The sequence below is a fragment of the Galeopterus variegatus genome, unplaced genomic scaffold, assembly GCF_000696425.1.
Source record: "Galeopterus variegatus unplaced genomic scaffold, G_variegatus-3.0.2 Scaffold881, whole genome shotgun sequence".
NCBI classification, from domain to species: domain Eukaryota; kingdom Metazoa; phylum Chordata; class Mammalia; order Dermoptera; family Cynocephalidae; genus Galeopterus; species Galeopterus variegatus.
In genome coordinates this window covers 285321-308660 of record NW_007726992.1, presented here as the reverse complement: position 1 = coordinate 308660, position 23340 = coordinate 285321, and the positions used below count along the sequence as shown (strand labels likewise).

At 37.3% G+C, this 23340-nt stretch overlaps 1 protein-coding gene across 1 annotated transcript in view; it reads right to left on the bottom strand.

The window, feature by feature from the left end:
• Positions 1-23340, bottom strand: part of RPS6KA3 (ribosomal protein S6 kinase, 90kDa, polypeptide 3) — a 91777-nt gene that overhangs the window by 2081 nt on the left and 66356 nt on the right. The window contains exons 13-23 of the mRNA XM_008573133.1: positions 17971-18059; positions 17727-17791; positions 17547-17649; positions 16754-16878; positions 14876-15001; positions 12208-12297; positions 9828-9986; positions 7697-7858; positions 6608-6684; positions 5959-6076; positions 537-677 (exon numbers count right to left, since the gene is read on the bottom strand). Of these exons, the coding sequence (XP_008571355.1) occupies positions 537-677; positions 5959-6076; positions 6608-6684; positions 7697-7858; positions 9828-9986; positions 12208-12297; positions 14876-15001; positions 16754-16878; positions 17547-17649; positions 17727-17791; positions 17971-18059 (1255 nt within the window). The remainder of the gene's footprint in view (positions 1-536; positions 678-5958; positions 6077-6607; positions 6685-7696; positions 7859-9827; positions 9987-12207; positions 12298-14875; positions 15002-16753; positions 16879-17546; positions 17650-17726; positions 17792-17970; positions 18060-23340) is intronic.

The window sequence follows — 23340 nt, the reverse complement described above, 5'->3', positions numbered from 1 at the left end:
ATCCGAACCCTCGGCGGGAGCGCCACCGCGCTCCCAAGCGGTGCACTGCAGCAGTGCGCCACCGGGCCGGCCCAGTGATTATTAATTTAAAACACAGTGAGTACATATAAGATAATATTGGATAGCTTTTTTTTTTAATGGCTCTAGTATTTATTTTTTATTTTCTTTTTAAATCATTATTAGCATATTCATTATTACAAATCATGATTTTTCTTTATGACCTTTACCCAACCTGCCCCTCCTCAAACACCCTCCCTCCCTTGTAACCTTAGGTTTTGTTCTCTCCTTCTGCAAGTTCAATGAATTGTTGTGGTCTTTTTTTTCTTTCTTTCCTTTTTTCTTAGCACCCAGTTATAAGTGAGAACATGTTGACTTTTTCTTTTCTAAGTCACCCACTGTAAAAGAACACCACACCAGAACTGGACACAGGCTGAAAGGGAAAGGTGCTAGGGGCACAGTGAAGACTTCTCAGAGTCTCAGCTGGCCCTGTCTCTCCTGGAGGACAGCAGAAAACAGTGACTGAATGGGCCACTCACCTTTACTAGATGTGGCGCATCCTGTCTGTTTAGTTGGTATTGGGGCAGTTGGTCCCAGTGGACGATCCAAGGATGTCTGAGCACAAGAGCAGCGGTCAGTCTCTGATGCGGGTCTACATGAAGCATCTTTGACACAAGGTCCTGTAATGGGAAGAATAAAACAAGCAAAAACCTTTTTTTTTTTTTTTTGGTGCTTCTTTTTGCTTCTTTTTCTATGGCACTTGATACTGTTGAGCATTCTTCCTCAGCTTCTATGACACTATTTTTTCCTGGTAGCAGCCCTTTGGGCTCAAGGCAATTTGGTTAATAATTTGGGAAAAAAACCAAAACCCTAGTCTCTGTTTTCTCCCCCTGAATAAAAGTAATTTCAGTGCATTGTAAAGGGTCAATTTACCACATTCTATGTATCTTTAAGCACTCTGGCTCCTTTTTCCCTCAGATTTTCTAAGTTTCCTACATTTTTGTAGGTTCATTTTTTTTTTTTTTTTGTCCTTTTTGAGACCGGCTGCACTGCGCTCAGCCAGTGAGTGCTGTGAGCGCACCGGTCATCCCTATATAGGATCCGAACCTGTGGCGGGAGTGCTGCCGTGCTCCCAGTGCTGCACCCTCCCGAGTGCGCCACAGGCTCGGCCCTTTGTAGGTTCATTTCTAAGTAATTTTCAGCTACTTACGACTCTTTTTGTGCTGCTGGTAATACTGAAAAGCAGAACATAAATGTCCAATAATAGGAATTTAATTGGAGGGCTCTAAATGCACCCCCCCACACACACAATTGCAGAGTTCTTTTCACTTTATTTTTCTACTTCAAAAGCAACTCACCGACATTACAGAAAAATCAGAAAATAGAAGCAAAAGAACATGAAGAACACCCATAATCCCACTCTTATAGAAACAATTACTTTTAACACTGCCTATCAATCCAAACGCTTTCCTATGCATGGAATATAGATCCATATAATGGTTTTACATTCTTCAAAATGATAATGTAATTATCATTTATAAAAGCCATCTTTTTTAAATAGGCTTAATTAATTAACTTTATTTTTCCTTGTATAAAAACCCTATGCTGTAGCCATGGCTGGAGCCTGGGTCCTCTGCATGGAGACTCTGGAGTGGGGGTCTGTACAAGATGGTCAGTGAATTTCTTTCTTTCTTTCTTTTTTTTTTTTAAAAGATGACCGGTATGGGGATCTTAACCCTTGACCTGGTGTTGTCAGCACCATGCTCTCTGAAGTGAGCTAACCGGCCATCCCTATATAGGGATCTGAAACTGTGGCCTTGGTGTTATCAGCACCGCACTCTCCCAAGTGAGCCACGGGCCGGCCCTGGTCAGTGAATTTCTGATAGGAAGACTTGGTGAACACGGTCTCCTCCCATCTACCGCTTGTTTAATTTTTCATTCAAATATATCTATTGACTATCCATTAAAGGGCAGGCATTCTGCTAAGCACTGAGTAGTTAGTGAATAAGACAGAAATGAACTTTGGCTTCATGAAACCTTCAGTAGAGAGAGAGAGAGAGAGAGAGAGAGAGAGAGAGAGAGAGAGAGAGAATCAATTACAAAGCAAATAAGAAGTTCTCTGATGGGATGAACAAATATAAAGTATAGCTAGAGGATGATATAGAGACACCTGACCTAAAGTGAGTGGGGTGGCTTAGAAGTGACTACTTAAGAGGAAGGTGAGACCTGAAGGATAAGCAGGAGTTGGATTAGAGAAGGGAAGGGGGAAACAGAGCGTTTCAGGTAGATAGAATAGAGTGCATTTGGAGGAAAGCTCTAAGGTGCAAGAGAACATGTCACAATTAAGGAACTGGCAGGAATACAATGTGGTGCAGCATAAATTTATTGTCAAGGAGAATGTGGCAGCAGATAAAGTGAGAGAGGTGAGAAGGGACTAGACCAGGAAAGCCACTGCAAGCCATATTAGCAAATGTGGACTTATTCTGGAGGCAATCAAGCATTTAAAACAAGGGAGTGATGTGGTCAAGTTTGTACCTCAAAGAGGTCACATTCACTGTGTGTGGAGGAAAGTGGATTGGAGGGGCCAAGCCTTGAGACTCCAATTTGGAGACTGGTGAAAGATGACAGCTTCAGGGAGGAATATAAAAGAGAGAGAAAAATGGATGGAATTGAGGGATTTGGGAGAAAGAACTGACAGACCTGGTGGTTGACTACATATTGGAAACTGGGGAGATGTTGCTCCAAGCACTCCTCTGCCAACAGACATTTACAGTTTCTTACTTTTAGTTATCATTAACAGCTAAAAATAGGACTAAGCTACTGAACAGAATTAGAAATAAAAAGTGAAGGGCCGGCCCGTGGCTCACTCGGTAGAGTGCAGTGCTAATAACACCAAGGCCCCAGGTTCAGATCCCACATAGGGATGGCCGGTTCGCTCACTGGCTGAGTGTGGTGCTGACAACACCAAGTCAAGGGTTAAGATCCCCTTACCGGGGCGGCCCGGTGGCGCACTGCTACAGTGCGCCGCTGCAGTGGCGCTCCCGCCGAGGGTTCGGATCCCACATACAGACCGGTTCCCGCTCACTGGCTGAGCGAGGTGTGGGCGCAGCACCGAGGGTTGCGATCCCGTTGCCGGTCTCGGTCCGGTACGGGCGCGACACTGAGGGTTGCGATCCGTTGCCGGACACGAAAAAAGACAAAAAGGAAAAAAAAAAAAAAAAAAAAAGAAATAAAAAGTGAAAAAATTAGGGACCTCCCATTTCAAATTCTGCAAGGGATTAAAGTGCTTAAAATGCATAAAAGGTTGTAAAACTGCCCAGGGGCACAACAGAACTCTATTATAGTTTTAATCAAATCACTTTGAACTACTTCTTCTCCTACTGTTACTCCTTGAACAGCTACTCCTAAGCTTTCTCTTTAAATGGTGGTGCTCCTTTGAATTCCCTTCTTGGATCTCTTACCACTCTACTCAGATAATCTCATTCATACTCCTGGCTTTAGCTACTATAGATAATGACAACTCCTAACTTCAAGCTCTACCCCAGACTTCTTTCCTAAGATCTATATCCATATAACCCATTACCTAATGTACATACATCTCTTAATTATATCACATAAGCATCTCAAATTCATAATGTCCAAATTTGCAACCACTGTTCCTTTCGAAACTACTTCTTTTGTATTCCACATCTCGGTGAAGACCATCTCCACCCCCCATGTGGACTGCATGCTTGATAAATGCCTTCTCCTTCATTTCTTATGTCCAATAAACCACCAAGTCTATTCTGCCTCCTAAATTTCTCTTCCAGTTGGCTCAAATTCCATTACAACTGCTCTAGTTTAGGTCCTCATCATTCATGACCTGAAATATTGCAAAACTTTACAAGTAATGTCCCTAATATTAGGTCACTGAGGACTGAATGAAACAATGCAGGTAAAAGTGTTAGCACAGTACTTGGCACATAAATGCTTAGTAAATTGCAGCTATGGTTCTGTTCTTCTCAAAGCCACGTAAGACACATATGGCTCAAATGACTGACAACATTCACATGTGCAACTTGCTCTTGAGAGGACACACACAGATTGATAGACCCCTCCCTTCCATTTTGTGGGTAATCATGGTATTACACCATGCTTGTAATCACAAGTCTTAACTGGACATAATAGCAAAGTTTACTATTAATAATGTGGAATCGGTAAGACAGGCTGTGAGTTAGATGCAATTTTTGGTGCTCTATGTGTGTTTCCATCCTCACCCGTCTCTTTCTCTCACCAAAAAACCATACTGGAATGCAAGTGAATGAGAAGAAAATTATAGAGATAACCTCAACTCGCTTTGACTTATTAAAAAGGCAAATAATGTGTAAGTTCTGATAGTTTGTTACTGGTAACATAACCTTACAACTGATCATGACAAAATTTGTGGTAGACTCCAAGGACGAGAATTACTGCTCCAGGGAGTGCACTTTAAAAAGGAAAATCTCATCACTGTACTGCGTCATATTTTTTAACAGTTCCACAATACCCAGAGTGAGCCCACAATCTTGAGCACAAGCCACAAAGCCTTTGCTGGTCTGTGTACATCAGCACTAGTCACATTCAATGACCTACCTGGAGGCATTCTGCCATTCCCGTGCTATCATCAACAACTATATGCACATGCTGCTCCCTCAACTTGGGATGGACTACATCCTTCTGCTTCTCAAATCTGCCTGGCAATCTCCTTCACTGCTTCTGGAAAGCTTTGCCTGAAATCCTTCTGACCGAGAGTCATCTACGAACTTCTTTAGCATAAAAACTACCACTGTTACAGCACATGTAACACTGTACCACGCATGTCTGGCTGTCTGTGAACTAGACTGTGAGACTAGACTGAGATCAGAAACTCTATCTTTGTTACATGTATTATCTCTAGGGCCTTTATTTATTAAGCACATTGTAGGGCTGTAGGGGCTCAATAACGAAATTACAAAGGAAACACCCAGAAAAATGAATTACCTGGTTTAAGAAATTTTACTGTTAGAAAAAGGTAATGGCTAACATTTTATTTTAAATGCAGTTATAAAACCAAGTATTATCTACACAGACATTAAACTAGTTAACTGAGGCTTCATGATGCCAAAACAGTCTGTATAAATTTTTGATGTGCTCCATTTACTTATACAGTTACCTCAACTTAACCTTCTACCCCTAATAAAAATCAGTAAGCACTTTTACCAATATATACTTCTTTATCTCCTCTATGTTTTTCTTATTTTGAAGTGAAAAACTTTACTCTTCTTTTTAAAAAAAAGAATTTTCTATAAATAAAGTGAAATTAGAGCAGAGTTGGAAAGCAACTCAGTGTTATTCAGGGGATGGCAGATCATCCACTAAAAAGGGCTTTTCAAATTGATTTCAAGCAGATGCTGTACAACTATGCTATTACTTATTGTGAAAAAGATGAGACCCCTTTCTTCATAATATAAATAAAAAATATAATATGGTGTAATTATTCTAGGGAATGAGGGCTCTGGAATCAGATATTTAGTTTGAAGCGCCCACACATACCTAGTATGTAACCATGAACAAATTCACACTAAAATTCTGGGCCTTGGTTTCCTTCTGTGAAATGAGGACATTACCACCTATTTTACAGGGTTGTTATAAGAATTACATGACAGGAAATAATTTAGGTAAAGTGCAGTGTGAGGCACACAGCAAAAAGACAAATCACAAAGACTACCACCATTACTATTTATCATGTTCGTCAGTAAGAAATAGCTTTAGAGGTATAGATAATAAGGCCAAACCAATGTCTTCTGGGAAAGAAACAAATAATTGGTCCATTTATTAGTTCAAGTTATTTGGTAACACTTAAACATACTACTTTATAAAAAAAAGTTTCTGATAATATTTTTTCTCACCATGGATTATGAAAAATTATTTTCTCAAAAGCTTGTAATAGAAATCCATACTTACCTTTGCCGTGTCTGAAACAGAATTCCAGTAACCACCACTGAGTGAGAATTTTCCGCTCCCTATTCGTGCCAATATTTCCTCTGGCGTATCATCAGGACCATTTGCAAATGGAGTATAACTAATTTACAATAAAATTAAAATGTTAATAAAATTCCTTTTTTGGCTGGTAATCTTTTTATTCACTTTTATTTACAATGTCCAAAAGTACTCTGAGTAATTTGGTTAATGGAATACTTTACTGAAATCTACCAAAATGTAAAAAAATCAATAAAATGAAGCCACTTACGGCACCAGGTCAAGGTACAGGTTATAAAATACTAATTAGACTTGATACACAATAATATAAATATTTTAAGATATGACACACTATAGAATAAAATATTTTAAAATAGTATACATTTATGGCATAACAATAGTACAAAAAAGGGATGGGAAGTCAATTTAAGACCTCAAGACATTAATAAATAGTACATTATAGAAAATCACTACTGATATAGCTATAAATGTGGTATTATCACAGGACTGTATATATTAGATAGCATGAGAAAACTTGGAAAGAAAGATATTATAACACAGGAATTAAAAAAAGAAACCTAGATAATTTAAGCAAAATATTAATGAATGCTTACAACATATGGTACATACTCACCCAGTAAGCATTGTATAGAGGAGGACACCAAGACTCCATATATCACAAGCAGCATCATAGCCTTGTCGTTTCAAAACCTAGAAAAAGTAAAAAATTAGTATTGCCATACCACTATTTTATATATATATTTGGATAAACTGCGAAATGAATTATAGCCCCCAAATCAATGCATATAAGAAAAACTTCAACAGAGCATGATTAGCAAATATATTAATCCTATTCTAGAGTACTCTACTACTAATAATTCACACACACATATATAAATTTAACTGGTATTTGAAAGAACATTTCTTGAGTGTCACTGTAGGCACATGGAGAAATATAAAACAAACTGAAGACAAGTTTCTTATTTTAACAAATTTATATTTTGTGTGGGGCTATAGAAATGGTTACAAAAAACAATACTTTTAAGAACACACATAACCTAGTACAAATGATAAAGTATAAAATAGTACATATATAAGCATAGAATTTGATTCACTCAAGCATTTAATAATCACCAACTATTACCATGTGCATGTGCTATGACAAATACAAACAAACCTGTGATTTAAAAAATCGGAATCTGGCAAGGGAAACACATATAAATAGTTAACAACTCAACATGATAAGTATGATAACAAAATCGTGTCTGAAGTGCTAAGGGTATAAAGACGAGGAAGCAATTTATTCTTGATGTGGGGAGAGAGGGAAGGCTAGGTGGCAGGCCATTTGTACTGGACCTATAAGTAAGAATTTAGTAGACAGAGGGAGGAGGTGGGGAGGGCAGAAAACATTCAAAGGGCAGAGGCAAGAGAGCAGAGCAGGTTTAGTCATAAGCAAGGAGTTCAGTGTGGCCAGAACTTCAAGTAAAGGATACTACAGAGATTGAAAGGATTTTATAATATCTCGCTATGGAATTTAGATGTTTCTATTGTAGGCAATCAGATGTCATTGAAGCATTAAACAGGGAAATAAAGGACTAGCATTTTATCCTGATTATTTTTTCATAACTCTTCAATTAAACAATTATTAACTATTCTATATTAAACACAACAAACAAGTTTTTAAATGTTTTGAAGTACTGTAAGCAAACTCTCTCACAATTACCTCTGGGGCAACAAAATTTGCAGTATAACAAGGAGTCATGAGAAGACCATTTTCTGCTCTCAGCTGTTTCGCAAAGCCAAAATCGCAAATCCGAATAGATTCCGGATTACCAGATTCATCCACATAAAGAATGTTGCTAGGTTTCAAGTCTCTGTGAACCACCTAATTGAAATACAAATTAAAGAATTACATTAACATTACATTTCCGTTATGAAAAGTTCTTTATTCACAAACCATCAAGTAATGCACTTAACAAGATGATGAGTGCTGACGTTTAAATTATCCCAACAATAGAAAAGCTGACAATATACGTATAAATCTGTAACATAGACCTGGGGCAAGCAGAAGGAAGAAGAAAGAATATTACTTACCTCCTCCCCCCTCTCTGTCCAATTGGGTAATCAGGTTAAGGAGAAATGCAAATACCAATAATATTTATCTCCAGGTTATTCGCTCATTTAAAAATATTTATTGAGTGCCTATCATGTGGCAGGGTATTATATAAGGACTTGCAAATATTGTGGTGAACGAGACCCATAAGATCCTGGCCTTTCCATGATAGAAGCTTACAGTAGTAAGGAAGGCAAAGAATAGACAGATTGAAAGATGGGGCATAACTGGGAACGTCACTTTAAATAGCGTGGTCAGGGAGGGTCTCTAGAGGAGGCAACATCTGATCCAAGACCTGAAGAACAGAATGAACAAGCCATAAGAACAATGGGGGAAGGTCATTCTAAGTAGAGGGAACAGCGTGTACAGGTATGTACACAACAAATAAGAGCTGGGAGACTAAATGGAACAGGCATGGCATTCAGGTGTAAAAATGAATTAAAAAAAAAAACAAAACAGACTTGGTTTTAAGTATTGCCTATCTGACTTACAAGTGAAGATGTCACACGCAAAAAGATACATTTTCTTTAGAGCTTTGTATTATTTTCCTCCTTTAATGACCTACTTGAATACTTCTTTTATCATAAGCTTCTCTGACACTCTTTTTTAAACTTAAGTGTTTCTTCCATCACCAAATTGAGTCTATATTCTAGTCAATCATCTTAGTTTTAGTTCCTAACGTCCAGAACGTTACTTCTCTAACAATTTTAATAATTAATTACTGCTGAAGCATTGGGAAAAGAACACGGAAGATTTAGACGACTTCAAGGTCATAAATTCTTCAGTGAATATTGAGTTCTACTGATTTCAAGGTACAGTACTAGGCAAACTTGACAAGCTAGAAGTCAGGAAGCTCTAGAATTAACACATTCCACTTGTTAGCTTTTAGAGGCAAAGGCAAACGAAAAGAGAAAAGAATGCATTGAAAATGAACTCCTTAATCCCCTTTGTATACATTTATCAAAACATCATGTTGTATACCAAAAATACAAGGGTACTTCAAAAAGTTCATGGAAAGATTTGTATTATCAATTCTATTTTTTCCACAAACTTTTTGAAGTACCCTCATATATATATATAATTTTTATTTGTCAATTTAAAAAATTTTAAAAAGAAAAAAAAGTAATCTTTTATTTTTTTTCTTGCTTTCCATCCTTCTTCATTCCTCTGCTGTTCTACTTTCCTCCTTCCTGCCCCCCATTTTCTCCTTTCCCCTTTTCCCTCCCAGACTTCCTTTCTTCTAAAAGATATATATTTTTTGCTGTTTACTAAAAATCTGTATGCAGGAAGAAATGAGGAGAGCACCCACCACCCAGAAGCCAGGTGACTACTTGGCCTCATTCATTTTTAGAATTTCCTTTTACATGTAAATAGAAACCAGGATTCTCCCTGGTTCTGCTTCTAACTTGAAGTGGGCCTGTTTTCAAGGGTATAGAGTGGCCTAGCAGAAATGAGGCTATGTTTTCCAGGTCAGGAAATCTCACTCATTTGTTTTGGAAAGTATAACAATTTAATATAAACAAGCTAAGATTTCAAAATAGCACTTTAAGCTCAGTGGGAGAAGTTTGTCTAGAGGAAAACCAGTAGGATAATTAAGCTAATAGTAGTTACTTTCCATTACATGCATAAAGAAACTTCTATCTTTATAATTTTGGCTCAGACATTAAGAAAGAAAAAGTAAGAAAAAAGATGTGTGTGTGTATTCACGCACATGTATATATATAATGTTAAAAAGACTTACCCCTTGTGCATGAAGATACTCAACAGTTTTGGTTATAGTAAACAGGACAGCACTGGCCTCTCGTTCAGAAAAAAATTTCTGTCTAAGAATTTTATCCAGCAATTCACCCCCTTTCATAAGTTCTGTTACCACATACACATATTTTCCATCATCATATACCTATAAAATTCAACATCAAAATATAAAAAATTATTTGAAGCTTTACGTGTGCCCCAAAGTTTAGCATATTAAAGAGAAATTAAAACTCATTTTATGTTCAAGAAAAATTTTACTTGTCAGAACCAATGGAGATACGAAATTTGCAAACAATTTTATACACTTAATGTTAAAATAAGTACTGCATGTTATCAAATGTCTAGAAAAGAGGACATCAAATGTTCACATCACAAAGAAATGATAAAGTTTTACAGTGATGAATAGGCTAATTACTCTGATTTGATCATCACACATTGTACACATTACTGAAATGTAACTCTGTACCCCATAAACACGTACAATCAATATGTTTCAATTAAAAAAAAGAATATTAAAACAGGAATTGATGGGACAATGTCAGAAAAGCATCCTGTAACTTCCTTCTGTGAAACTTCGTTCATGGCAATCAAAGTAACTATGGGCATCATATACAAAAGGACGTTGAACTTTTGCTCTTCTTGATCTCTTTTCTATCTACTGACGATGGCAGAAACTGGTACAAAGACACACTCCTGTGATTTTCCTGGAAATTCTGCAATAGCAGACCTTCTGTATTTATATACACAGAACAAATGAATTATTCTGGTTCTGATTAAACTGAAAGACAAGTTGAAGCCAAGAATTATGTAGGGAGATTAAGTAGCAAAGAGAAATTCCATAGAACCACACAGAAGCATAAAAGTGAATTCCCAATGCAGAAATAGAAAGATCACTGGAATTTTGGATTTGTACCCTGGGCAATCTCTAACTGAGATAATCCCTTTATTAAACCAGTCTTTTTTATTTTCTCCTTACCACAGAGCTACTGGAAAACTTTATTTAGCTCCATAGGAGGTACTAGGTACCATACAAGTGCCGGGGTCCAAAATATGGAGAAAACAAGGTACCTGCCCTCAAAGTTTTTACTCTAGTAGGGAGAAACAGACATAAAAAAGAGTAAAAAGTGTTGGTGATGCTGTAATAAAAGTCTGGGGAAATTTTTAGACTTTGGAATTTGAAGTGAAAGAAAGAATTAAGATGTAATAAAAAAAAAAAGTGACAAGTTAGGGCGTTTCCAAGGCAAGGCTGAGAAAAAGTGTTTTCTACACTTTCTAATTTTCTTGGTTGTAGTCTTAAGAGACTATGTTAATTAAAATCACTTAAGTTAAACAGCTTCACATTTTAATGTGACTAAGTTAACATTCTCTAACAATGAGCAGTAATAAAATAATATGAGGAAATTGGAGTTCTGACAACACTCACATATGGCTGTTGAGTCTACATGAGCACCATCAGCAAGAGAGGACTTAATACTACCTGGGGAGTTCATACCCTCTATCAATACTCTGTTATAATAGAAGCCACAAGAAATATAGGTAGCAGGGTATCATGACAGCCCAGGGAAAGGATATCTCACTTGTCCTGGGGGTGGTGATGGGTAGGGCAGGCTTCCTGGAGGAAGCAGTGCCTTAGCAAAATCTTAGATGTGTGTGGTAGTCAGCCAGGCAAAGAAGAGGGGAAATGGTGTTCTCGACTAGAGGAATGATAAATTCAAAGACAAAACAGCATGAGAAAATGAGGCATACTCAAAAACCTGTACACACCAGAGCATGGCTGGAGCAAGGGTGTATGAGGAAAGGTAAAAACTACTACAGAGGAAGGCAGGGGCTCGAGGGGCTGGGGAGCATGAACTGTAGGCAGGTAAGCAACATGGGCAGATATGTGTGTTAGATCTCTCTGGCAGTAATGTGGAAGACAGTTTGGGGAGTCCGTGGAGAGTGAGACTAGTCAATACTGAATATTAATAGTAATATTAATATTGAGGGCTGGCTGGTTAGCTCAGTTGGTTAGAGTGCAGTGTTAAAACACCAAGGTCAAGGGTTCAGATCTCTATATTGGCCAGCCACCAGAAAAGAAAAAAAATAGTAATAATACTGAACATTTGGGTAAATGTTCAAGTAAATGCAAGTAAATGCAGATTAAAAGCAATAATGTCAGAAATAATTTTCTTCTTAAAGCAAAAGTAGAAAAATTAACTATATAAACATTTTTCTTTATAAATGAGATAATGTTATAATGCTGCTCTCAAATCTCCTTTTTTAAAGTCAGTATATCAAGTTCTTTGTCTACCACATGATATTTGAAAATATTCCAAATGTGAGTTAGATAGCTGATTCAAATGATCCACATTAAAGAATCTACTTACATCCTTTAGAGTAATAATGTTTGGATGCTGCCCATAACGAAGAAGAATTTCAATTTCTTCTGTTGGGTCTCTCTTGCTTTTGTCAATAATCTAGAAGGTAAACACTTATCACAAAATCATAACTATACAGTTATAAACCTTAAATGTTTACAGCTATAGACCTGAGGTATTACATTATATAAATACTATATGTATAAGCCATTTATCAATCAGTTTTATTCATCTACTTGACCAGACTGCTTAACTAGGAAGCCAGTCTTGACATAGGTGGCAAGGCTGGAAATTCTAACCTGTGAGTCACGTTCCCACCAGGCCTTTCCAATGTCAGCTTGTAGTAAGTTTAAGACTTACTAAAAATTCAAAAGCCTCAAGAGGCTGGCCAGTTAGATCAGTTGGTTAGACTGTGGCCTTGTACCATGAAGTCAAGGGTTCGGTTCCCCATACTGGCCAGTGTGAAAAAAAACAACAACAAAAAAACAAAAGCCTCAAGAAAAGGTACCAAGGACACAGTTAATGTCTTGAACATTTGGGAACTCGGTCAACTTCTAACCCCTATCAATACAGATAATTAAGAGCTAATGTATCTATAACACCACTAACATGTTTATTGAATTAACTTTACTTCCTTTAATAAAATGCTTCAATGGAATATCCCATTAGTTGTCAGGTACTTATAAAAATTAATTAACATTTAAGTAGAACAAGCTTATTTTTGAAGCTAGGCAGAAAGCTGTACAGAAAACCACACCCAAAACTTTATTTGGCTAGAAATAAATTTAACTATCATAATAAGCCCTTTAAAATACTAGTATAGCTTTCTAACCCTTTTATGTCAGCTGATTCTTAAAAATATTTCTCTTAATGTTTTAATCTATTAAAGTAATATTTAAAAAAGACAAATTTGGCTTTCAATCCATTCAAAGGGTAGTCTAAAACAAATTTTGTGGCCTTCGTGTATTCAATTTTAAAACAGCTTAGTAATTAATGTATGCAATAATTACCCAAATACTCCAGAAACCTAGGAAAGAGCTTACAAATCTCACTATAAGCTCAATCTTCTATATGAAATAGATTTAGTTTTTAAACAGTTCTGTACTTGGAGAACAGGGAAGACAAACATATATGTAATCAATTGTGAATCATAGTGTGGAATTAGGCAAATGGGTGATTAAGAGGAGAGGTATATGGAATATGAGGGTGCTTCAACAAGTTTATGGAAAAATAGAATTGAAAAATAATATGAATCTTTCCATGAACTTTTTGAAGTACACTTATAGACATGCTAATTCAAGAGAAATGATCTGGGAGTAGTCTTTTGAAAACCAGAACACACTGGGAGGTGTTATTTTTGGCAACATTCTCTGATCTGCTAATATGAGCCCAATTTTCGTTATATCTGTAACTTGTACTTGTGGACCTCAGATCTGTAGTAATTTCAGTAGAATCTAGTTGTGCTGGGATTGCTCCTACGAATCTAATTTAAGTCACAATAATCCACAAATATCTTGGAGATATTCTCAAGGCTTTGGGCATACTGTTCCAGGTTTCTGTAATTCAAAGGGGACCTCAGAACATTTCTGCTTTTTCTGATGTGTTTATGAAGGCAAGATACATCCTTAAACTGCCTACCCAATACATTCTTCTTCTTTCCTTTCATGTAAGCAATTTGAAAATTTCTATGTATCTTAGATTTCAATAAGAGCAATGAAGATGAGAATAGCAAATTAAATGCTATTTCTATGGTTCAATCTTAATATCCAGCAGAAAGCCTTATAGACACTTTGTGTATTCTTTTCAAATGAATACTTTACGTGATGACTTTTTCAAGCAATTACATCCAAGTTTAGAATAGTAATAACAATTAATGTTACTCTCTCACTAAGTAAACATGAGTTATCCATACTTGTAAACTAGTTCTAAGGTTCAAGATGAGTTGAAAGCTTTAGACATTACTTAAATTGTTTGAGATGGGAGAGCAGAGGTTACTATTCCAAAAAGCGAAAAGGCAGAGACTTGAATATAGTGTTTGCTCACTTATAACTAAAATTTTGAAATTCCCATTTTATCACAGAGCTAGGTACCTTGTTATTGGCTTAGAAAATTCTGTCTTAGGACATCTGATTAAATTAAAAGAGCTAATAGTAATACATTTTATGACAGTGGTTCTTTTCTTTTTATTGGTTAATGGATCCTTTTACATGTGAAGAAAGGTATAAACATTTTTGCCAGAAAACTGTAAACGTACAAAATTTGGCACACAATTTTGAGGAATTCGCTGACACCCTGACCATAAAATAAGGACTCTTGAGAGTAAAAGGGGTACTATTAAAAGTCCCATGAGCCAATCTCCCCACACTGCTGGAACATCTCAATATGAAATAACAGAAACATTTTAGGTCTAATTTTATTTAAAAAAAAAAAAAAAGAGTCACATGAGGTGTAAACTGGTACTGCCTTGAGCAAACTAAAAGTATGACCACCTTACCTTTAGCACACAGGGGGAATCATGGTTCTGGATTATGATCTCTGATGATCACTAGTCAGATATTTAAATTTACCTTAACTTTTTATAACACTTTTACCAAAGAGAAAAGCGTAGTTTTTAACTGGTACTGACATGCATGAATAAGAACTGTTAGAGTTGTATTTTAAATCTAAAAACATTTACCTTCACTGCAAACTCCATGTTTGTGGCTTTATGTATACATCTTTTGCAAATAGAGTAGGAGCCAACTCCAATATCTTCTTTTACTTCATATCCATCAGTAAACTGAATACTGTTCCTGTGCAACTGCTACAAACAAAATTGTAAGTTGATAAAGAGTTCCATAATGGCTTTAGTGCATTTTATACTAGGGGAATATGTTACTGAGCATGCATTGCTGATGCTAACCATAAACATAAATGAACATCAGTAAAAATAAAAATGAATCTTCATAGCACTTATTCTTCTACAAGTGCATATTTTGGAAGTGTCTACAATAAAATGTATGGCAAGACATATACCTTAAGAAAAGCTTATGTTAAAAAGAAAAAATTGAATATGTACAACAGAAAAAGCAGAGCTACTTGACAAGGGGTCTATAGCCTTGTCTATGATTTAGCCCCATTTTACTCCCCAACCAACTATAGGTTTTTGAAGCACCTTTGCAAACGAGGAGAAGTTTGAGACCTCTGGGATAGAAGAAAAGATTTAGAAGGATTCAGAATGAGACCATCTGGATTCTTGTCTCAGATGTACCACTAATAGGCTGTGTAACTGAACCTGTGTTTTCTCAGAGGATAATGGTGAAGATTAAATAAAAACAATGTATTTGCAAGTAATACCTGTTATCATCATTTTGGACTTTCAGCAGCCATGCTCCCCGCCCCCTTTTCTACCTCTAAGTCAAAGCTTTACACAACTTCTGTGAGAATCTGTTTATGGGTTAGGGCCTAATAACACATGGCAGATGAACTTTGTTTAAAAACCAGCTTTTAAATTGGTTTTCTAGAAAGTAGAAAGCAAGATGACTGACTTGTGAAAAAAACCTTAGAGCAAAAGCAACTTAATCATCAAGCAAATTCAAGCACTAATGATACCTTAAAAACAAGTAAATGTGTCAAAAGATATATCTAGTTCCCTCTATGATTAGAAAGATGAATTAAATTTATCTTTCCATAATATTAGGATAGGAAGGAAGAAATCTAATGGTTTCTACTGCTTGTGTTTCTCCAACAGTATTTACTAGTTCAGTCTCCTGTTATAAACACACACACACACGCACCCCTAGAAACCTGCTTCTATGGCCTTTACCTACTTTTACTCCAACTATGAGAAACAGAAGAGATAAAAAGGTAGCTGGCACCCTAAGGTAGTACCCATAACCACTTCTTCCTACTGATAATGGGGGCTCCAAAAGAGCAAGGACACAACACTTGGAAAACTTAGGATGTGAGTTATTTTTTATTTCTTATATCTTTCTAAGGCAGAGGTCGGCAAACTATAGCCTGTGGGCCAAATATGATTAACTGTCTGTTTTTGTAAATAAAGTTTTACTGGCACACAGACATGCCTATTTGTTTACGTATCATCTATGGCTACTTTTGTGCTACAACAGCAGAGTTGACTAGTCATGACAGAGATCATATAGCCCACAAAACCTCAAATATTTATTATCTGACCCTTTACAAAGAAAGTCTGCTGACTCCTGTTTTAAGGCATCAAGGAGACCTCCATTCATTACAGCTGACCTGGTAGAGTCAGGGGATGAAACAAACTAGCCCTGATAAACATCTGAAGCACAGGCAGGGGAGAGACAACATGGTGATGTTTATTTCAACTGTCTTAGAATTCCACTTTCAAGTCACATAGGTATCCAGGATTTTGGTTCATGCAACCTTTTCAATGACATATGAAAGGAATTTCTAAAAGTAACATTAATGATATAAAATGTATTTTAAACTTCTCACTTAAAGTCAGCAGATAAAATCTAACCTAATTATTCATATAATGAACTATATCTTACAATATTTCAAATTTAAAAGTATTTAGACATCCACTCACCTGAACAATTGAATGTACACCAACTGTCTGCATAGCTTGGCTTTCATCATCTGAGGTAATAGCAACAAAACTAAACCCCCGAAAAAGCTGATGTGCATTTGCACTAGGTGGAATGCCAGGTGAATCTGAAAATAATAAGAAATTACTAAGAAGATTCCTTTGAAAGGTAATTAAAGGAAGAATTATTGACATTATGACCTTTCTCACTTATTCTAGAATTCTACTTTTCAGGCACCCAGTATATACCTCTTGCTGTCCAGAATACCTCAGTGAGGCACTGTATCAGGTCTGTCCTGACTGCTTCTTGCCATCATAACTCTAATACCCCAGTCTCTCAGAGCCTAGAAAATAGCTAATTTCATTTGAAGAATATAATAAATTGATGAATTACTGGGTTAATGGTATTTGAAACTAGCACTGTCCCACAGAACTTCCTGGAATGACAGACATTTTCTTTATCTGTGCTGTCCAATATGGTAGACACTAGCCACATGTGGCTACTGAGCATTTGAAATGTGCCTAGTAGGACTGAGAAACTAAATTGTTAATTTCAATTAATTTAAGTTTATTTAGCTATATGTGGCTACTGGCTATCATATTGGACAGTGCAGCCCTAAATGATAACCTAACAATAGTATGGCTCCTAATTAGGGGGGAGATATAAGGTTGACCTACAGCAAATTTAGGAGATTTGAGGATAGCATAGAGAGTTATCCTAGAAAAGATTTTGTGATTGAACAAGAAAAAAATATATCTATTGTCTTATATTTGGGTTTTCATGTTTTCTCCTTACCTTTGGGAGTTTTTGCAGTAAACTCAGGATCAAAATAGAATGTATCTTCAGGCCTGCCAGTTGCAGGTTTAAAAGGTGGGTGAATTTCTCTTCTATACAGTTTCTGGAGGAAAAAAGAGAAACTTAGACATGTGTTAATTATAAAAAATATTTCAAGCTAAGTTTTCATTCTATACTTACATTCCAGTCTATTGTTGAGAAAAATGAATGCCTTTTAATTTCTTCAACTCCATCTGGTCCTGCACCTATCAAAAATTGATTGGTAATTTTATTTCAAGGAGAAATATATATATATTGTTCAGTCTTTTGTTTTAATACTTGTCTGAGTATTTAATAATTCCTCCATGAAAATAAATCTCCACTCCCCCTAAAAAACCAAACACCAACAAACACACGAAAGAAACAAATTAATTAAAATTTTTACCTAATCTGTTTGCAGGATTTCGTTTGAAAAGCATTCGTAAAAGACTCTGGGCTTCAGGACTCAAAAACTGTGGCATCCCAAGTTTGGCTCTAAACAATAAATCCACATAATAACATTTTATTTTTAGAGACATCTGTACTTTTATTTTTAAATTTTTTAAATTAAGCTTTTTAAGATACTCGTATATGCACACTCAGTTATAATAATACAGACTCCCTGTGTTTTTTACCCAGTTTCCCCCAATGGTAACATCTTATAAAAACTACAGTACAATATCACAACCAGGATACTGACATCGAGACCATCTGGTGATCTCATTTAGATGGCCCCAGTTTTACTTGCACTTATTTGTGTGTGTATGTTTAGTTCTATGCCATTTTATCACGTTTAGGCTCCTGTATAGATGTGTCACAGTTTGTTTATCCATTTACCTGTTGAAGGACATTTTGATTGTGTCCAGCTTTGGGCTGTTATGAATAAAGTTGTATGAACATTCATGTACGGGTTTTTGTATGAACATATAATAGAATTTTAGTCCATAATCTTCTAATAAACTTTTTAATTTTTCAGAATTTTGCACAAAGCACTACTGTGAGAATAAGATCATCTGAGTCTTAGTTCTGGCTCTGTTACTAAGAACTTTGTGACCTTGGGAAAGTCAATTCCTTTGGGACTTACTACTTCCTCATAAGCAAAAGGATTGGACACTAACAGCTAACAAACAGCTCCCAAACTGTAGCCTTGGAATCCCCTTTCAAAGAGAATTTAAGAAACCCAACATTTAAAACTGCTAAGAGAACATGTGCTTCATATGTCACTTCCCCCTCCCATTCTCTTTAGCAGCGCCTGCAGGGAGGGGGAACTGGTAGAAAGGGGTTTGTGGAACATCGAAGACTCTGTGGCACACAGTCTGAAAACCACTGGCCTGTATGAGCTTGAAAGTGTATTTCAGCTCTAATATATAATCTTATTCTTTTTCCAAACCTACAAATTAAAGAAGCCAATCACCCTGTAAGTATGACAATAATAAAAAGCTGGGGAAAATGGTTTGCACAGAAATTCCTATTTCAGAAATAGATCCATTTATTATTCAGTGAGTTGCTACTGAGTGCCAGTAGCTGAGGATACTGCTCAGTGCTGAGGATACAGAGATAAGATAGCCACTCATGGTCAGTGGAAAAGATATAGATAACCCAAGTACATTAAGAGACAAATTCAGAAGGACATATGGAAAGAGTGCTAAGAGAACAGTAGGGGATATCTAATTTAACATGGGAGATTGTGAAAGGCCTTAAATGCAATCTAAAGGTTGAGAATTTATTCATTTGGCCAGTCTTTCCCAAAATTTTACTGAAAAACATTAATCCCTCTAGATACTTAGCAACAACAATAAAAAATATTTCATGATCCAATGAGTTTGTAGAAGGCTATCCATTATATCCTCCTGTTGGAGTCACAGAATATACACTGCATATAAAAGGTTGAGAAATCCAGAGTAAAGAAATCAGTAGTTTCTAGACATTTGTTTCCAGCACCTCTTTTTCTAAGAACACCATTAACATCTTGTAGAATTAGGGTTCTGTTGAACAAAACTGGGAAACACTGCTGTGTTAGGTAACAGGAATGCGGTAGAGGTCTTGAAACAGTGGACTAATTTGACCAGATTTATCTTCAAGAAGGTAACTCTAAGGGTAGTAGAGAATGATCTGGAGTGGGAAGAGGTGGTAGGCATTCTTCTTAGGAGTGTGACCCAATAGTGTGGGTAAGAGGTCACCATGGCCTGAGCACTGTAAGCAGTGCAATGCAGAGAAAGGGCTGAGCAGTGAAATAGTTCTGAGATAGAATTTGGAGTACCTGGATATGTAAGACAGAGGAGTAAATCAAGAATGACTTCCAGGTTTTGGGCTTGGGAAAATGCTTCTAATTGGGAGAACAAGAGAAAAAGAATAGCAAATAGAGATAAATTTAAAGATATGAAGTCATGCAAGTTGTACGTTTTGGGAGAGCCATGCAGGTGAGTAATTGTAAATACAGGTCTAGCACCTGGTAAATTGATGTAAGAGAGTGATTTAGGGGCTGGCTGGTTAGCTCGGTTGGTTAGAGCACAGTCTTTTTTTTTTTTTTGTCTTTTGTCTTTTTCCGTGTCCAGCAACGGATCGCAACCCTCAGTGTTGCCCCCGTACCGGACCGGGGACCGGCAACGGGATTGCAACCCTCGGTGTTGCCCCCGCGCCTCGCTCAGCCAGTGAGCGGGAACTGGTCTGTATGTGAGATCCGAACCCTCGGGCGGGAGCGCCGCCGCACTTCCCAAGTGGCGCACTATCCAGTGCGCCACTGGGCCGGCCCGAGCACAGTCTTATAACATCAAGGTCACAGGTTTGGATCCCTGTACGGGCCAGCCGCCCCCGCTGCTCCCAAAACCACCAAAAAAACAGTGACAGTGACTTAGGATAATTAAAATGTTGAGAGTAGCTGTAGGAAAGACTGAGATCAGTCAGGAAAGTGAGTGCACAGGGGAAGAAAAGCACATCAGAGATGGAACCCTGAGAGAGAAGAGCATTTAAAAGGGGGTCAGAAAAAGAACAATTTTAACATTAAAAATAATGAATGCAATTGGCTGAATTGTACTAATTATTAAATCCCATGAGTTCATTATAGTAAAAAAAAAAAAAAAAGGAAAGTCAAAACTAACATAAAAATTCTGACAATTGAAAATAATTAAGAAAAGAATTAAGCATTTATTCTGCCTTTCTTAGATGAGCCATATTTCAAAGTAACTAAGTAGACCAAAGTGATGAGAAAAAGTTCATTATTTCAGAAAATACCAGTTAATGAGGGAGGACGAAATAATAGTAATAGAAAATCGCTATTTTTGAATTTCTTATAAATAATTGTTTCAAATAATGATTACCAATGGATGAAACTGTTAGATAAAAGCCTGACAGGGAACTTTACAATGGAGGGATCAGCTGTAATCATGAGAAACTATCACTTAAAGTGGGGCAACCAGGTACTATAAGCCTCATGACGTAATGCAATAGCGAGTATATAGTATGAGTTAAGAAATAATCCTGCCTGTTGGGGCGTTGAGGCCACACACCTCCTCCTGGGACAGAGAACTAGCACGACCCCACCCACATACGTGTATGTAATCTGTTGAAAACATTCGCCTGGACAGGAGAGATAAAGATGGCACCTGATGGAAGCCGCCAGGGAGTGGCCAAGGAAAGACATAGTTTAAAATTATTGGATAAAAGATATTTTTGTGCTCACCGCGTGATTGCAATAGCAAAGCATTAGAGCAAGATGCATGTTCACATGACCTTTAAGATGATAGGTTGAATCTGTTGAAAACATTCACCTGGACAGGAGAGATAAAGATGGCGCTTGACGGAAGCTGCCGAGGCGTAACCAAGGAAAGACATAGTTTACAATTATTGGATAGAAGATATTTCCACGCTCGAGCTCACCACGTGATTGCAATAGCAAAGCATTAGAGCAAGATGCATGCTCACATGACCTTTAAGATGATAGGTTGAAGTTAGGAAATCCCCTTGCCATATGCTTATAAAAGCAGGTGCTTGTGTGAAAATTAACGGAACTGCTTGACGGAACCCCTGCCACGTCTGAGTGTCTCTCTGTGGGGCTGAATAGGCGGGCGGCATACTCACCTTCCTCCCAGGCTCTCCTGGCCACTAGGGTGGCAGGAGTAATCCTACCGTTTCCCTCTCTTGCTCATCCTGTGGCGGGGGGGATAAAAGGGGCTACTGGGAGGTTCGGGGCCCACCGCCCCTGAGCCCCCACACTGCCAAAAATGTTTAACAAAAACAGAACAGGAGAACAAGTTAATATCACAAAAAGAATAAAAAAGTTTCTACACTTCCAGGAAAAGACTGTTATGTAACCATGGTAACAAGAGAACCACCAGAACTGGTTTTAAATGTTTTCAGTTGATCAATGAAAACTTGCCTAGTGAACACTTTGGCAAGCCAACCAATCAGTAACTGCTCTTTGTCTCTGAAAATTAGCCAAACAGGGATGAACTCACTCCAATAAACATACCTAGGTGCTGATCGACAACAGTCCCACCCAAGTAATCATGGTCTTACAGATGATGTCAATCCACTTACGGACCTGAAAATCTGCCAGTACTTGAACTACAGCCTTACCCAAAACCCTATATAAGACTAGTGGTCTACTCAGCTTGGAGAGACCTACTGGACCAGCATCACACTAGCTTACTATAGTATGCAATAAAATCAGCTTTATGCTTTTTGTTTCCGACATTGAGAGGTGGCCTCATCTTTTGACAAGATACATTCAGAAAGTAGAATTCTATAAAACTACTCACTTGGTTTCTACAAGTAAATGTCAGGGGAGAAACAAGGGTAGACTGTTCTAGATTAACACAAGCTTAAGAAATGCAACCAAAACTGGAATGTGCAGACTTGATTTGGATCCAACTGTAAAGATGCGGTTTTGGAGAAAATCTGAAAAATTTGGTTAAGGACTGGTACTAAATGACACCTAAGCATCATTACTAGTTTTGTTAGATACGGTTATGTAAGAAAAGATCCATATTTTTAGCAAGGCAAGCTGAATTAAGTAGGTGAGGAATGACATGTCTGGAATTTTAAAAATATTTCAGTAAAGCAGAAAAAAGAAAAAAGGAATAGATGAAACAAATGTGGCAAAATCCTAATGACTGTTGAATCTGGGTGATGGGTATATGTGTTCACTGTGTTTTTCTATTTTTGAGAATTTATATTTGAAAATTTTTATAATTAAAAAAAGAAAAACGGGCAAGAAGAAACGGTCAAGAGACCAAAAGAAAAATGGTTAGAGAGTCAGAAGAAACAAATGAGAATAGGAAAAACTAAGGGGGAAGGGAGCAGTCAACAGTGTCAGATATGCCTCAGAGAGACCTTCCTTAACAGTCCCATCTAAAATGGCTCCTGCCCCTGTCCCTTCCCTCACACATTAGGGGTCACTACAAGAGTAGAGTACTGTGTTGGGGCCGGCCCGGTGGCACACTGCTACAGTGTGCCGCTTGGGAGCGTGGTGACGCTCCCGCCGAGGGTTCGGATCCCACATACAGACCGGTTCCGCTCACTGGCTGAGCGAGGTGCGGGTGCAGCACCGAGGGTTGCGATCCCGTTGCCGGTCCCGGTCCGGTACGGGCGTGACACTGAGGGTTGCGATCCGTTGCCGAACACGAACAAAAGACAAAAAGGAAAAAAAAAAAAAAAAAAAAGAGTAGAGTACTGTGGTTTATTATCCCTATACCTCCTAGTACTATCTAAAATTGTTATATTTATTTTTTTAAATATCAATTCCTTGTCTCCATCACTAGAACAGAAGCTCTGTGAG